General features: G+C 41.0%; 3 protein-coding genes across 3 annotated transcripts; 2 read left to right on the forward strand and 1 right to left on the reverse strand.

The window, feature by feature from the left end:
- The first annotated feature begins 557 nt into the window (after window positions 1-557).
- Window positions 558-1,511, forward strand: LOC100346583 (olfactory receptor 6Z7). The gene has a single exon (XM_008250231.4). It carries the CDS (start codon window positions 573-575, stop codon window positions 1,509-1,511), a length of 939 nt encoding a protein of 312 aa, XP_008248453.3. The 5' UTR covers window positions 558-572.
- A 5,363-nt stretch (window positions 1,512-6,874) lies between these two features.
- LOC100341737 (olfactory receptor 6Z7) lies at window positions 6,875-7,816 on the forward strand. Its single transcript, XM_002722571.3, has one exon. The coding sequence runs from the start codon at window positions 6,878-6,880 to the stop codon at window positions 7,814-7,816; it is 939 nt and encodes a 312-aa protein (XP_002722617.1). The 5' UTR covers window positions 6,875-6,877.
- Window positions 7,817-10,054: 2,238 nt separating this feature from the next.
- On the reverse strand, window positions 10,055-10,993 carry LOC100346328 (olfactory receptor 6Z7-like). Its single transcript, XM_008250230.4, has one exon. It carries the CDS (start codon window positions 10,991-10,993, stop codon window positions 10,055-10,057), a length of 939 nt encoding a protein of 312 aa, XP_008248452.1.
- Between the last annotated feature and the right edge of the window lie 3,949 nt (window positions 10,994-14,942).

The raw sequence follows: 14,942 nt of genomic DNA on the forward strand, positions 1-14,942 counted from the left end.
AAATCTCCACACTGTGCTATCTCACATCTCAATTACCTCTCCTTTGTCTACATTGTCATTGGATTGTGTTACTTTCTGTCTTTTTTGATAATAGGAATTATAACCAGGTAAGGTGATATCTCATTGTGGTTTTGATTCATATTTCCCTAAAGGCTAATGATACCGATCATTTTTCATATGTTTGTTGTCTGTATTTCTTTAGAGAACTGCCTATACAAGTCCATTGAATAATATAAAACTCAGACATGAAGAGGTTAAGTAGCCTACTCAAGGAACAGAACTAGAAAATACCACAATGTAAAATCCTCTGAGTAATAATCAGGTCTTATTTACCACTTTGTCTCCAGTCTAGCTAGTGGAACTATTGACAGGTAGGAGCAGTAACTGTGATCAGATTTTTGTCTCACAAATCTACAGTATCCCTCCCCTCTCTTAACAATAAATCATCTACAGAGATTGAGCTAGCAAAGTCACTGGGCTCTTCAAGCACAGTGGACACACTCCCAGATTTATTTTATTATTGTACCTTTTGAGGAATCAGAATGTCAACAATTTTATTTTTCTCTACACAGATGGAGAGGTCTCTGGAGTTGGCCAATGTGACCAGAGTCCAGCAATTTGTCTTGCTGGGATTTTCCACGAAGCTGGGTATAAGGGACGCCCTATTTGCCATCTTCCTGACTCTCTACCTGCTGACTCTCTTGGAGAATGCACTCATCATCTACCTCATCTGCAGCCACAGTGAACTCCACAAGCCCATGTACTTTTTCCTGGGCAACCTCAGCTGCCTGGAGATGTGCTATGTGTCGGTGACCATGCCCAGCCTGCTGGTGGGACTGTGGACTGGACCCTACCAGGTGCCCTTCACAGCCTGCATGACCCAATTGTTCTTTTTTGTCTCTCTCATCTGCACAGAGTGCACCCTCCTGGCCTCCATGGCCTATGACCGCTATGTGGCCATCTGCCGCCCTCTGCACTACCCACTGCTCATGCGGCCCCATGTCTGCCTGGGCTTATCTTTGTCCTCATGGTTTGGTGGGTTTATTGTCTCAGCAGTAAAAACAAAATGCATTGCCAGCCTGTCCTACTGTGGCCCCAATGTCCTCAACCAATTTTTCTGTGACGTCTCCCCTCTGCTCAACCTGTCCTGCACCCATGTGGCCCTCACAGAGCTGGTGGACTTCATCTCTGCCATCGTCATCTTCTGTGGAACTCTGCTAGTCTCCCTGGCCTCCTATGCAGCTATTGGGGCAACTGTGCTCCGCATGCCCTCAGCGGCTGCCCGGCGCAAGGCTTTCTCCACCTGTGCCTCCCACCTGGTGGTGGTGGGCATCTTCTACTCGGCAGCTCTCTTTATCTACTGCCGGCCCAGCCGCATCAAGTCCATGGACCTCAACAAGGTGCTGTCAGTCATCTACACGGTAGTCACACCCATGTGCAACCCTGTCATCTACTGCCTGCGTAACAAGGAGGTCCACGCAGTGCTGCGGAAGACCCTACCCTGGCTCTGATCCTCATCTTCCAAGCCTATCCTTCTCACATCCAGATTCAAATTGCAATCCGTGTGAAAAGATGTTTAACCTAACTCACAAAAGAACAAATATTTAACAATCCCATGAGCCTGGATGTGTCCACAGTACTGATAGGATAATATGTACAAGGATATTGTTGCGTATTGTTTGCAATAAAAAAATTAGGAACAACTTAAAATTGCACTGATAATGGATGGATTAAATGTTATTTGATGTACATTATGTGATAAACCTTGATCTATGTAAAAGAAATCAATGCTTATGAATTGATATGGAAATGCCAGAGTACTTCAAAAAGTTAATAGAAAATGGAATTGAAATGCTAGTTAATCTTGATACACAAACGTTGACATCTGATGTCCAAATAATGGGTACTGAATCATAGCTAGATTGAAGGAGGATGTTCCTAATGTTACACAGTATAGCGGGTGGCTATAGTTCATTATAATCTATTGTATATTTTATAAGAAAATACAAGAAAGAATCCCAAAGTTTCCAAAAATAAAGTAATATTAAAGAAGTGGAAATGCTGGTTGACCTGATTTGATCAATATACATTGTATACATGTATTGAAAATGTTGCTCCCTGGCCCATAAATGTGAACAATTATTATTAATTAAGGAAGAAAAATATTGAGGTCCATGAGTAGTTTTCCCATAGGATTTCCCATGAAATGGGAAACTTATAAAACAGAATGCAGAACTGTCATATTTTTATATGACTTGTTTCTTCACTTGTTTTCTCGGGAAATTAGTATATTTTGGGAGACTTGGATCAAGTGCCCTTTTGTTTTGTGTCAATTTTATATTATGTGAGTAATTAAATTTGATTGAGGTAAAGCATAAAATTTACCTAAAATCATAATCATTTTCATGTGCATAGCTACTACTTACACTGCTGTGCAATCATCACAATTCTTTTCCAAAATCCCTTTCACCTGGCACAAGTGAAACTCTGGCCATTAGACAGCAAGTCTCCGTAGCCGGCTCCCCCACCCCCACCCCGTCCGCTGGCTTCCTAGTTCTATCATTTGAGAATTCTAGCTGCGTCCTATGAGTGGGATGATTGTTTTTCTCTTTCTGTGATGACTTGTTTTACTCATTATAATATCTTCATGATTCATCCATTTCATAGCGTGTGTGAGAGCTTCCTTCCTTTTTAAGGGTGAATAACATTGTATGTTTCTGTGTATGCCGCATTCGACTCATCAGCTGTTATCTACCTGGATAGCTTCCACACTGTGATGTATGTTGCTATGAACATGGTGTACAAACATCTGCTGTGTCTCTGATTTCAATGAGCAGCATTTTCTGAGCACCAAGTCTGTTCTAAAAGCTCTCTGTTGTGGACCTCAGCTCCACTGGTGCTTCTCCAAACAAATTATAAACCTAGATTCCATGCTGGTGTGCTAAAGCACACACAGAATTGATAAACTGATTTTGCTTATCCTGATACCCAATCCGAGCACCTTGTGTTTGGAAAGACACTCTCAGTGCGTGGGGACTTGCACTTCAATTTGCTTGGAGGCCAACTTGCCTCTGTCCTTCTCCCATCAGCCTCCTTAGAGCCCCAGTTTAATAAAAACTTTCTTCTCCTTCACTTGCTCTAATCCACAGAGATCAGAGAGGTCTCTCAGGGCCAGAGCTCCTGTTTAACTTACCCTTCTGCCTCCTTCTCAAGTGTGGCTAGTCACTTCAGTAGCACCTGGAATGCAGAACCACAAAGAGAATCAAGGGGCTGGGGAGAGTGTGGTACCTATCCCAGGACCAAGGAGAGTTTCCTCTGAGGCACACTGAAAGCCTATAGTTCTATTCCTTGGATCTCCTTTGGGCAGAAGCTGAATCCGCCTGATCTTGAGTCTCCTCCAGGTGCAGCATCAGACGGAAAGGACCTGTGCCCACCGTCTCTCCACCATTAGGTGAGGAGACCAAACGTGATTCTTGGGAGGTGAAGACAAAGCAACAGAAAGAACATTTCTTTTGTAGAAAACTCAGGGATACCAGGTACAGACTCTAAATACTTTAGAGATACTGATTGATTTAACTCCCAGGAGTGGTAGATAGATACAGGTGTATATGGCATATGTAGGTCAAGTGGCTTCCTAAAGACCCTAACATTAGAAAGGGAGGGATAGCCTCGTAATCTGACTTGAAACCCTTTTAACCACAAGTGTTGCCATCCAAAGAGATCTGGCATGTGATGGACACTGATGTATAGCCAATCAATTCTAAGGGGGTAACAGTCACATTTTCATTACAAAGCAAAGGAGGATAAAGTGTATTTAATAACTTTCCTAGAGCCACACTGCTTCAGTGTTTTTAAACTCTTTGAGGCTAAAATCCAGGTTCCTTCATGCCCATCTGTCCACTGGTCCTGGCTCTGCTTTCTTTGCACACAGCATTTACTTGCTATGGAGTGGAGGTGGGATTAAAGTCTGTTAAAGTCTTTTTCCAATCAAGAGTCTGCTTTTATGAGAGAAACTCTGGGTTTCATTTAGGATAAGAGGTTTCAAACCCATATAACATATAACTTCTAAGCACAAGCCTTTAAATTCACAGTGTGTAAACCTCCTCTCCTAACAGATAAAATATTTTAAGGTATAAGAGGATTGTCCTTGATTTGGAAATGCACAACTCGAGCTTGAAAGGGTTAAGCGCCCTGTTCAAGACATGGAGCTAGAAAGCATCATGGCCCAAATTCCTCACAGAGCAGTAACCAGATCTTATGCACACAGTAACTATTCATCTGAAGGATTCAATTAACTCATGTCCCTATGCCTTTGTTCATAACCTTAAGATCATTTCCCAACATCTCCAGCTTCTTGGATCTCTCAGATGTAGAAACTCGAATTCTCTGGAATGAGAATAAAATGGCAGCAACAAGTTCTTACATACTGAAACTCCCATTTATAAAACCTCAGAGGTTCTCTCTCAAAACTCCTTTCATCCTTTGTATCACTGAGTACTGTAGGAATCTTTCTCCTAAAAACTTGTCACAAATATGCTGTTGTTGCTAGTTTTTCCAACTCAGTATTTGAACAGGATATGTGAAAATGATCTGACTTAGGTCACAGGAAGGGGATATGGAATTTCGATCCAATTAGACTCCAATTTGCATCCTAGTTCTCGTACTATTACTCCCTGTCTTGGAAAAGTTGCTGATTTCTTGAGCTTTGTTCCTTACCTGTAATACCAAAATGACAAATACATCTTCACGTTGGTTTTTTGAGCTTTAAAGAGCTAAAGATTGAAGGCATAATACAATGCTACACAAAGGAAGAGCTTCCTAAATAATCATTGTTATTACTGCTACAACAATTTAGTTTATGATGCTTCCATTTAGAATACTGAAAATCAGAATTATAATAATAAAAAGAAAGCATGTTAGATATAGGAATTAGAATTAGTCCAAGATTTCTTCCCAAAACATGGGCAAATAACTTTTATTGTTAACCCTGAGTTGTCTTTCTTAGAGCATTTTGAGAATTTCCTTGAATTGGGAGAGAATGGGGGCGGAGGGAGAGAGAAAGATAATTAGAATGGAAAACTTCAATGAGAGCTCTCTGAACATCCATAGCTGTATCCCAATCTGTAGTCTGAACTCCGAAATATCAGCCTGGAGTTGTCCAGAAGAGTGGCCAGGTGGAGTGAAGTACAGTGATTTCATTTGTTGGGTAATGGTTTGCTGTGCAAAACTTTGCACATGATAAATGGGCCATTAATTAGGGGAGTTTCCCCCAGAGCAGGGGCCATGTTAAGAACCAAAACACAAATATGTGAGTACGGGGGAGAACCAGGTTCATGTGGGCATCAGAGGGAAGTTCCTTGCAACTTCAGACCATTGCAAGTGCTGCTGTCTTGTTTGGAATATTCTTCCGCATTTAGTCCCACGTTGGGGAGCATCTGTCACCTCATGTTACACCTTCAATCATTTTGGCATAAGTAACCTTCTCCTGTGAGCTCTTATGGGCTCAGGATATGTTTCTTCATAGTTCCAAGCCCTTCTGAAATGTCCTAGTCCTTCTAATTGTTCGCACGAGTACCTCTTTCTCACAAATAGCCAGCTTCTCGCAGACAGCTACTGTTCCTGGATCTCACCCATGCAGTCTCAGTGCTAGCAACAAAGGGAACTCAATAAGTGGCCTCCAGTGAATGCAGAGGACGAAGCCCTGTACTCAGAAGGACTCTCCAGGTTGGGTTACTTAAGCTCTCCTATCCCCAAGCCTCAGGTGTGGAAGCCTTTTCTGGATCCTCTGATTTGGCACAGTGCTGACGACCACCCCAGCTGACTTTTTTCTCTGTTCAATTTGCTCCCTGCTGTGTGGTTTATGCTAGGTTGTATAGCAAGTTCTGGACATAGAGTTGGAGTTCAATGTATAGAAATTTTCATTAATAGATTATGTGCCTCAGTTTACATCAGCAATTTCTTCTGTGAAAGGAAGAAAATCATATATGAGAATATACAATCATATAGGTTTGGCACAATAAACTAAATGTCCAGCCTTATGCTGAACAGTGCACCAACTTTTCTGCAATTTGGACTGGACACTGCCTCTTTCCCTTCTTGAACATTACAAGTTATGACTCGCAACATAATATAATTCTATAAATTAAAATATAATTAAAATATTTTTAAACAAGACAGCTTTTAGGCTAACTCTACTCTGGATCTTATAGAATGGCCTTAATTCATTTGTGAATGATAAAAGATAAAAACTCTGAAGAAATCACATTTTACAAAACAAGCACAGCAATCATTCTTATTTCTAATTTGTTCTTAGGTATTGCTCTCTACACTTGATTTATTATAGCAAACTCATGGGATGGAAGTGTTACTCTGCCAAATTTCTTCAGTGGAATTGTTTGTATAAGGTCATAGGTTTAGCAAGAAGAGCACACAAAGAACTCAGACATCTGAGCTCACTGCTGAGTTTCCCCTACGAATATGCGACATTTCTCTCTACAACAAAAGAATTCCAAAGAAAACCAGTTGCCAAAGGCACCTGGTCTCCAAGCACTGTGAATATCCAATTTTTATCTTTTATTTCAGAATAGCCTCAAAATTTCAAAACAAAAGTTGTGAAGTTGCACAACGAGTTCTCATGTACGCCCCACACGGCTTCCACTATCGTTAACATATAATAGAGAAGATTTGTCACAGTCAATAATCCACTCTTGGTTTTGCCTGTTATTAACATCTCATATTAGTATGATATACTGTCACAATTAATGAATAAAACCCAGCTGTCCCCTAAGCCTTCCACCACCCCCAGCCTCTAGTAATCAGCATTTTACTACTGTGCCTTTACAGGAAACAGAATGTTAACAACTTTGTCTCCTCACAGATGGAGAAATCCCTGGAATTGGCCAACATGACCAGAGTCCAGCAGTTTGTCTTGCTGGGTTTGTCCAGTAGCCTGGGCATAAGGGACGCCCTGTTTGCCGTCTTCCTGACTCTGTACGTGCTGACCATCATGGAGAACACACTCATCATCTACCTCATCTGCAGCCACAGAGAGCTCCACAAGCCCATGTACTTCTTCCTGGGCAACCTCAGCTGCCTGGAGATGTGCTACGTGTCGGTGACCATGCCCAGCCTGCTGGCGGGGCTGTGGAATGGCATCTATCACATTTTCTTTGTGGCCTGCATGACACAGCTCTTCTTCTTCATAATCCTTGTTGGCACAGAATGCATTCTCCTGGCCTCCATGGCCTATGACCGCTATGTGGCCATCTGCCACCCACTGCACTACCCACTGCTCATGCGGCCCCAGGTCTGCCTGGGCTTGGCCATGACTTCGTGGCTGGGTGGGCTTGTAGTATCTCTGGCCAAGACCACATGCATTGCCACCCTGTCCTACTGTGGCCCCAATGTCATCAACCACTTTTTCTGTGATGTGGCCCCTCTGTTGGATCTGTCTTGCACTCATGTGGCCCTCACTGAGCTGGTGGACTTTGTTTCTGCCATCGTCATCCTCTGGGGTTGCCTTATTCTGACTATGACCTCTTATGTGGCTATCGGTAGGGCCGTGCTCCGCATGCCATCAGCTGCTGCCCGCTACAAGGCCTTCTCCACCTGTGCCTCCCACCTGGTGGTGGTGGGCATCTTCTATTCAGTCACAATCTTCATCTATGCCCGTCCCAGCCACATGGAGGCCATGGACCTCAACAAGGTGCTCTCAGTCATCTACACAGTGGTCACACCCATGTGCAACCCTGTCATCTACTGTCTGCGCAACAAGGAGGTCCAGGCAGCTTTCCATAAAACCCTGCACTGGTCCTGAGGTTGACCAGCTGACCAGCATCAGGAGAGCTTTCAAGTTATCAATATCCTACTTTTTTTATTGAAATATAATTCACAAGTTATAAATTTCATCTTTTCAACATGCACAATTTAATGGCTTTTTGAGTATATTCACAAGGTTGTGCAAACAACATCACTGTCTAATTCCAGAACATTTTCATTATCTCTACCACCCATAGCCCTAAGAAACCTCCCACCTACTTTCTATGAAGGCTGAAGTTAAAATGGTATCTGCTATGTCAAAGTGTATGAGCATTTAACTATGATCAATATTGGTTAACTGCTTTGCATATAATACGCCTCAATGTACATTTCCATACAAAGAGTGTGCTTCCTCCACGTCTTACAACATTGCATCTTCTCAAATGATTTCTTTTTCATTTTGATATGTATGAATTTTACTTTGATTTTCATTTCTTTACAAGAAGGTAGAGGTGAGTATCGCCTAAGCTTGTGGGTCATGTTGGTTACCTTTATTTGAATGAACTACTAGGTTGTCTTTGTGCAAATAGTTTTGAATAGGTATTTTTGTTACTCAATATCTTGACCATATCATAATCTTTTTGTACCATGATAAATTTATAAAGTGCAATTAATGAATGCAAGGGCATTCAGATTCTCAAGGATTTTTTTATTTATTAACAAATCACCCTTCTAAAATGTGCCCATTTATTCTCTCTCTCTGGAAAAAAAAAAAGAACATGCTCATTTCCCTTGAGGTACCATTGACATAATTTTAATAAAAGTTAAAAATATTTCAGTCTGAGCAAGTCATTCCATTGAAGGTAACTCCATTAATTTGCTTTCTTTTATGTTTATTTATTTCATTATACAAGAGTATTTTTTTAACCATTAATTCACATAATACAACACATTAAGGACAGAGCTGCATGGGGAGTAAGTGCACAGTGACTCCTATTGTTGATTACAGTATCTTAAAAGTTAATGGAAATGTAATTAAAAGATGAGTTAGCTTTAGTGAACATTTTCTTGAAATATATTCATATTAAGAGTCTTCAAAAAATTCATGGAAATGAACATTATAAAAAAAAGCACATGTTTCAATTTTTTTACTAAGTTAATTAATTAATTGCATTTTCCATGACACTTTTTAAGCACCCTAGTAAAGGTGACACAATTATAATACGAAATATTCAATATTTAAAGTAGAGTGTGAGCCCCTGTGACTCCATACCCAAAAATTCCTGCTGATAATAGTTGATATACCCACTCTCAGATTCTTTTCTGGGTGCATATTAACAGAATAACATTTTAATAATTATTATTTCATCACAAGTTTACAAAATGTTAACATACTCATATAATTGCTTATTTTATTTTTAACCCAACAACCTGGCTAGGACATCTCTCATGTCAGTAACCACAGGTCTAATCTAACCTCTTTCATGGAGGCATATTATTGCCCAGTATGTATGTAACATTTAAATAGTCTCCTGTTTGTGGCCACTTGAATTATTTCCAATAATTTCCCCAAAACATTGCCTATTCCAAATTTCCCAATTTTGCAACAAGTATTCTGTATATATAAGTTATGCACCATATAATTATATACATACACATACATGAATACAATAGTTTTATTGTGTAACGAATAGACTGCTGTTTTCCATTTTTAATTTCCTGGATTAACAGATGTTGCCAATCCTTTTATAGCTGATCAACCAGTTATATTTCCTTGGCAATAGCCTTTCTGGTCATGACCATTTTCATTTTGGAATATTTCCATTTTTTAAAAGCCGTGTTCCTCCAGTTTCTTTTTTTTATTTTTTTTTAAAGATTTATTTATTTATTTGAAAGTCAGAGTTACACAGAGAGAGAAGGAGAGGCAGAGAGAGAGAGAGATCTTCCATCCGCTGGTTCACTCCCCAGTTGGCCACAATGGCCGGAGCTGCGCCGATCCAAAGCCAGGACCCAGGAGCCTCCTCTGGGTCTCCCACGTGGGTGCAGGGGCACAAGGACTTGGGCCAGCCTCCACTGCTTTCCCAGGCCATGGCAGAGGGCTGGGTTGGAAGTGGAGCAACCGGGACCTGATCCAGCACCCATATGGGAGGCCAGCACTGCAGGGGGTGGCTTCACCTGCTACACCACAGCGTCGGCCCCCCTCCAGTTTCCTATTTGCCTTTAAAACTTAGGTGTGTGTCTCAGGTGATGAAAATTTTCGAACCAGGAGTGAGAGGGAGTCAGTTCTCAGCAGAGCTCAGCGAGGGTGGAGGGTCTTCTGCAGCACTGCCTGGACTTCCCTGTTGCGCAGGCAGTAGACGATGGGGCTGCACATGGGCGTGGCCACTGTGTAGATGACTGACAGCATCTTGTTGAGGTCTGTGGATGCCATGTGTCTGGGGCGGGAATACATGAAGAGGACCACTGAATAGAAGACGCCCATCACGACGAGATGGGAGGCACAGGTGGAGAAGGCTTTGCAGTGGGCAGTGGCTGATGGCATGTGGAGCACGGCCCTTCCTATGGCCACATAGGAGGCCAGAGCAACGAGTAATGGCCCCCAGAAGATGACGATGGCGGAGACAAAGTCCACCAGATCTGTGAGGGCCACAGGGTTACAGGACAGGTTGAGAAGAGGAGAGACATCACAGAAGAAGTGATTGAGGATATTGGGTCCACAGTAAGACAGGCTGGCAATGCATGTGGTCTTGACCACTGAGACCACCAGTCCACCAAGCCAAGAAGTCATGGCCAAGCTGAGGCAGACCTTGGGCCGCATGAGCAGTGGGTAGTGCAGAGGGTGGCAAATGGCCACGTAGCGGTCATAGGCCATGGAGGCCAGGAGGGTACACTTGGTACCAATGAGAGAGATGAAGCAGAAGAGTTGAGTCATGCAGGCTGTGAAGGGCACATGGCAGGGTCCAGTCCACAGCCCCGCCAGCAGGCTGGGCATGGTCACCGACACGTAGCACATCTCCAGGCAGCTGAGGTTGCCCAGGAAGAAGTACATGGGCTTGTGGAGCTCACTGTGGCTGCAGATGAGGTAGATGATGAGCATGTTCTCCAGGAGGGTCAGCAGGTAGAGAGTCAGGAAGACAGGGAACAGGCCACCCCTTCCACCTTGTCTGGCAGACAAACCCAGGAGGATAAAATCAGGACCACTGGACATGTTGGCCAATTCCAGAGACTTCTCCATCTACGAGAAGAAAAAAAGAGGTTTGTAAAGACCCTGGTCCTGGAGCTGGCACTGTGACGTAGTGGGTAAAGCCACCACCTGCAGTGCCAGCATCCTATATAGGCACTGGTTCGAGACCCTGCTGCTCCACTTCCAACCCAGTTCTCTGCTATGGCCTGGGAAAGCAGTAGAAGATGGCCCAAGTCCTTAGGCCCCTGCACCCACGTGGGAGACCCGGAAGAAGCTCCTGGGTCCTGGCTTCGGATCAACTGGGGAGTGAACCAGTGGATTGAAGACCTTTCTCTCTCTGCCTCTCTTTTCTCTCTGTGTAACTCTGACTTTCAAATAAATAAATAAATCTAAAAAGAAAAAAAAAGACCCTGGTCCATGCAGAAGTGCAAAGATTAAGTTGGGTGGACTGCATGTGGTTGGGTTCCCATGGAGATGACATAAATTTGCTGTTGGTTAACTATTTTAAGGAGGGATAATGAGAAGCAATTGAGAAAATTGCAAATCTGGAAGCAGATAACTTACACGTTTATTCCCCAAGTTTAGAATCTTAGGCAAGACATTCAAACTTTGGTATCCTTATCTGTGAAGTAGAGGAGAAATATATCCCAGTAAAGTCTTTAATCCTTATGACTACTAAACACAGTAATCGTGAGAAGATACTTCTTAATGTAAGGAATATTTGTTATTTCCTCACTTTTGTGTGGAAATGAAATTTTGATCTTTCTAGGTTGATTATTTTTGTTTTTCTCAAAATTCTCCAGGACTCAAGGAGTTTTCTGTACTATTTTTAAAGATTCATTTATTTACTTGAAAGCGAGGAAGAGGGGGTGGGGCGGGGAGGAGAGAGACAGACAGACATCTTCCATCTACTGATTCACTCCCCAGATGTCCACGACAGTCAGGGCTAGGCCTGGTCAAAGCTGAGAGCCAGGAACTCCAGCCAGATCTTTCTTCTTTACTCTGAGGCATGCTTCTCTTAATTGTGTGAATTTTTTGGAAGAAATTTGCAACTGTTTATGAGGAAAAAGTTCCAGCTACAATAGTTTTTCTAAAAAGACCAAAGAGGGTCGGCGCTGTGGCTCACTAGGCTAATCCTCCACCTGTGGCTCCAGTACTCTGGGTTCTGGTCCCAGTTGCTCCTCTTCCAGTCCAGCTCTCTGCTGTGGCCCAGGAAGGCAGTGGAGGATGGCCCAAGTGCTTGGGCCCTGCACCCGCATGGGAGACCAGGAGAGGTACCTGGCTCCTGGCTTTGGATTGTCGCAGTGCACCAGCCGTGGCGGCCATTTGGGGGGTGAACCAAAGGAAGGAAGACCTTTCTCTCTCTCTCTCTCACTGTCTAACTCTGTCTGTCAAAAAAAAAAAAAAAAAAAAAAAAAAACACACCAAAGAGGAATTTCCTCCCTGAATCTTTCTAAAAACAACTCCCTTAAGAAAGATAACATATAAGGATACTTCAAAAAGTTCATGGAAATATGTATTATGAAAAAATATGCATGTACTTAAACATTTTTACTTTTATAGTTTTTTTCCAAAAACAAAAGAAACTGAACATGTTGAGCATCAGTTGTGTGCCTTGGGGCGGGTTCTCTAAACATACAGAAATCTTCTTTTTCACGACCTTAGAACCAAATCAGCATCCTTTTCTCCCTTCATACACATGACTAGACTGAAGTTCACAGGCAACAGGTAACTTATTCAAATGGCTGGGTGGTACCACTAGGGTCTTTACCTCTGCCTTAACACTGGGGGTTCACCTTGACTTTGGGTGACTGACATGAGGATTAGACCGGTTCCCTTAGCATATGTAATCAATAGTAGAGAGCTAGTCAATATATATATCACTTAGCATATGTAATCAATAGTAGAGAGCTAGTCAATATATATATCAATCAGGTACCAGGTGCCTGAAACAAAGCAATGAACAGAACCAACACTGATGACTCTTACATAATGAGGGATAGAGAAGACAAAAGAATAAATATAATGGTAAGGAAATTTCAGTCGCAGACTTAGAACAGGACTAGTCGGGGCTGGGAAGGATTGTGGGAAACAGAATAGAGGGGGTTTGGATAACTTGTACTGAAGCAAAGGTAGATAAATGTAATAGGTTCCAGTGTTCGCAGCAGAGCAGGTGACCACAGTCCACAGCAGTGTGGTACCTAATGGGCTCCGAACGTGAAGAAGAGATACGGGAACAAGCATGACCACTGTCGGACTTCATCTGTGTGCGCTGTATGCATGTGTTTGAAATGTGGCCTGTGCCCATGAAAATGTACAAGTACTACATGTTAATAAAAGATGAAAATAAAATTATTTCCATAATCTAGAACTCTCCCCCAAAACCCCAAATTTGTCTAAAATATTATGTCAGATACCATTTCTAGCAACACTATGAAAGTGTCTTTTTAAGACTATCCCCATCAACTCTGGTGAGTACAAACTTTCCATCTGTTGCCAGTCTGATGGGCAAAAATGTTCATAGAAACTTTATTTATGACATAACTCGTACCCTAGAACAGCTGAGAAGAGAATGAACTTTGCACTAAACGGTCTTTGGGTAGTCTTCATGGAAAAACAAAACAGAAAGGAGCTCCTGAGTTTCAGTCATAATGTACAAGAAGGGGAAATGCTGACTTCCTTAATATGATTGCTACACATGGTATACATCTATTGAAATGTTGTCCTATAGCCCACAAATATATACATACAACTATTTTAATAAAAAATCAATAAAAGCTTTTGTAGTAAAGTTATTCTTTAAAAGAAAATTGAAAACCTGTATCATACCACATACTCAAAGAATCTATTTCAGGTGAACTAGAATTGTAAGCATGACGGTTAAACCTATAGAATTTCAGAAAACAGTGTGGAAGTGTATTCCCGTACCTTAACTGTTTTGAAAACAAAAACCCTAAAGTAGAAGAATTTTAACCTTGTTCATTTTAAAATGTAAAAATTAAAATTATTAAAATAAATTCTGATATCCACAAGTCATAAAAGTCATAAACTAAAAAATATGTTTCCAATAAATATAATAGTAATTCAAAAAGCTTATGGAAAATATAATTAAAAGATAAATTTGGTGCAAAAATAAAATAAAATCCATGCATGCAAGTTATTTGCAAAAATTCATGCAAATGCATAAAATGAAAAAAGTGTATTTCAAAAATTTGTACCAAAATTAATTTATCTTTTAAATTCATTTTCCACCAACTTTTCAGAGTACCCTCATATAAATGACAAGGGTTCACCATATATAATACATTAATAAATTTTTCAATGTACAAGATAGTTTTTTTAGTAAAAAAATGGACAAAAGACCTAGGTATACTCCCCACCAAATAGTAATTAAAGACACAACACATAGAAATACACTCATCTCATTAGGAACCAAGGAAAGGGAAAATAGAGCCAACGTGAGATACCGTTTCATACCCACAGAATTGGTACAAATGTAAGCATCTGAAAATATTTAGCTTGACTATGAGAGATTTTATAAACTGCTTCTCGGAGTCTAAATTGGTATAACATCAGAAATAAATTCAGAAAATTTAAACAAATTTAAATAAATAAATAAAATCAGAAGTAAATTTTAAGAATGTGATATGTCTCAAAAATTCTGTCACAGCATGTGCCCAGAATCAAGTTTATAGCAGCACTATTTTGCTAGCATAAAAGAAAACAAAATCTGTAAATAAACATCCAAGCTACCAATAATGCAATTGTTAAGTAAACTGCGATCCCTTAAATAATGGAGTAGTATTCTGTAAACACATGAATGAATTGCATCTAACATCACCGATTATTCAGCTTCAGAAATATAATCTTGAACAAAAAGAAAGTTACAAAATATGTAAACAATATTATTAACTTTATATAAAAGACAAAGTATGCAAAAGTCCTTTAAAACATATTATTAGGAAATACAAGAGCCCATGTTAAAAGAGATAAGGAGAAT

This window comes from Oryctolagus cuniculus, chromosome 18, assembly GCF_051225735.1.
Source record: "Oryctolagus cuniculus isolate XC-2025 breed Fujian yellow rabbit chromosome 18, ASM5122573v1, whole genome shotgun sequence".
Classification (NCBI taxonomy): domain Eukaryota; kingdom Metazoa; phylum Chordata; class Mammalia; order Lagomorpha; family Leporidae; genus Oryctolagus; species Oryctolagus cuniculus.

What these genes read in the sequence shown, in the direction of transcription:
- LOC100346583 (XM_008250231.4), top strand. Translation starts at nt 573, where the DNA reads ATGGAGAGGTCTCTGGAGTTGGCCAATGTGACCAGAGTCCAGCAATTT.
- LOC100346328 (XM_008250230.4), bottom strand. Translation starts at nt 10,993, where the DNA reads ATGGAGAAGTCTCTGGAATTGGCCAACATGTCCAGTGGTCCTGATTTT.
- LOC100341737 (XM_002722571.3), top strand. Translation starts at nt 6,878, where the DNA reads ATGGAGAAATCCCTGGAATTGGCCAACATGACCAGAGTCCAGCAGTTT.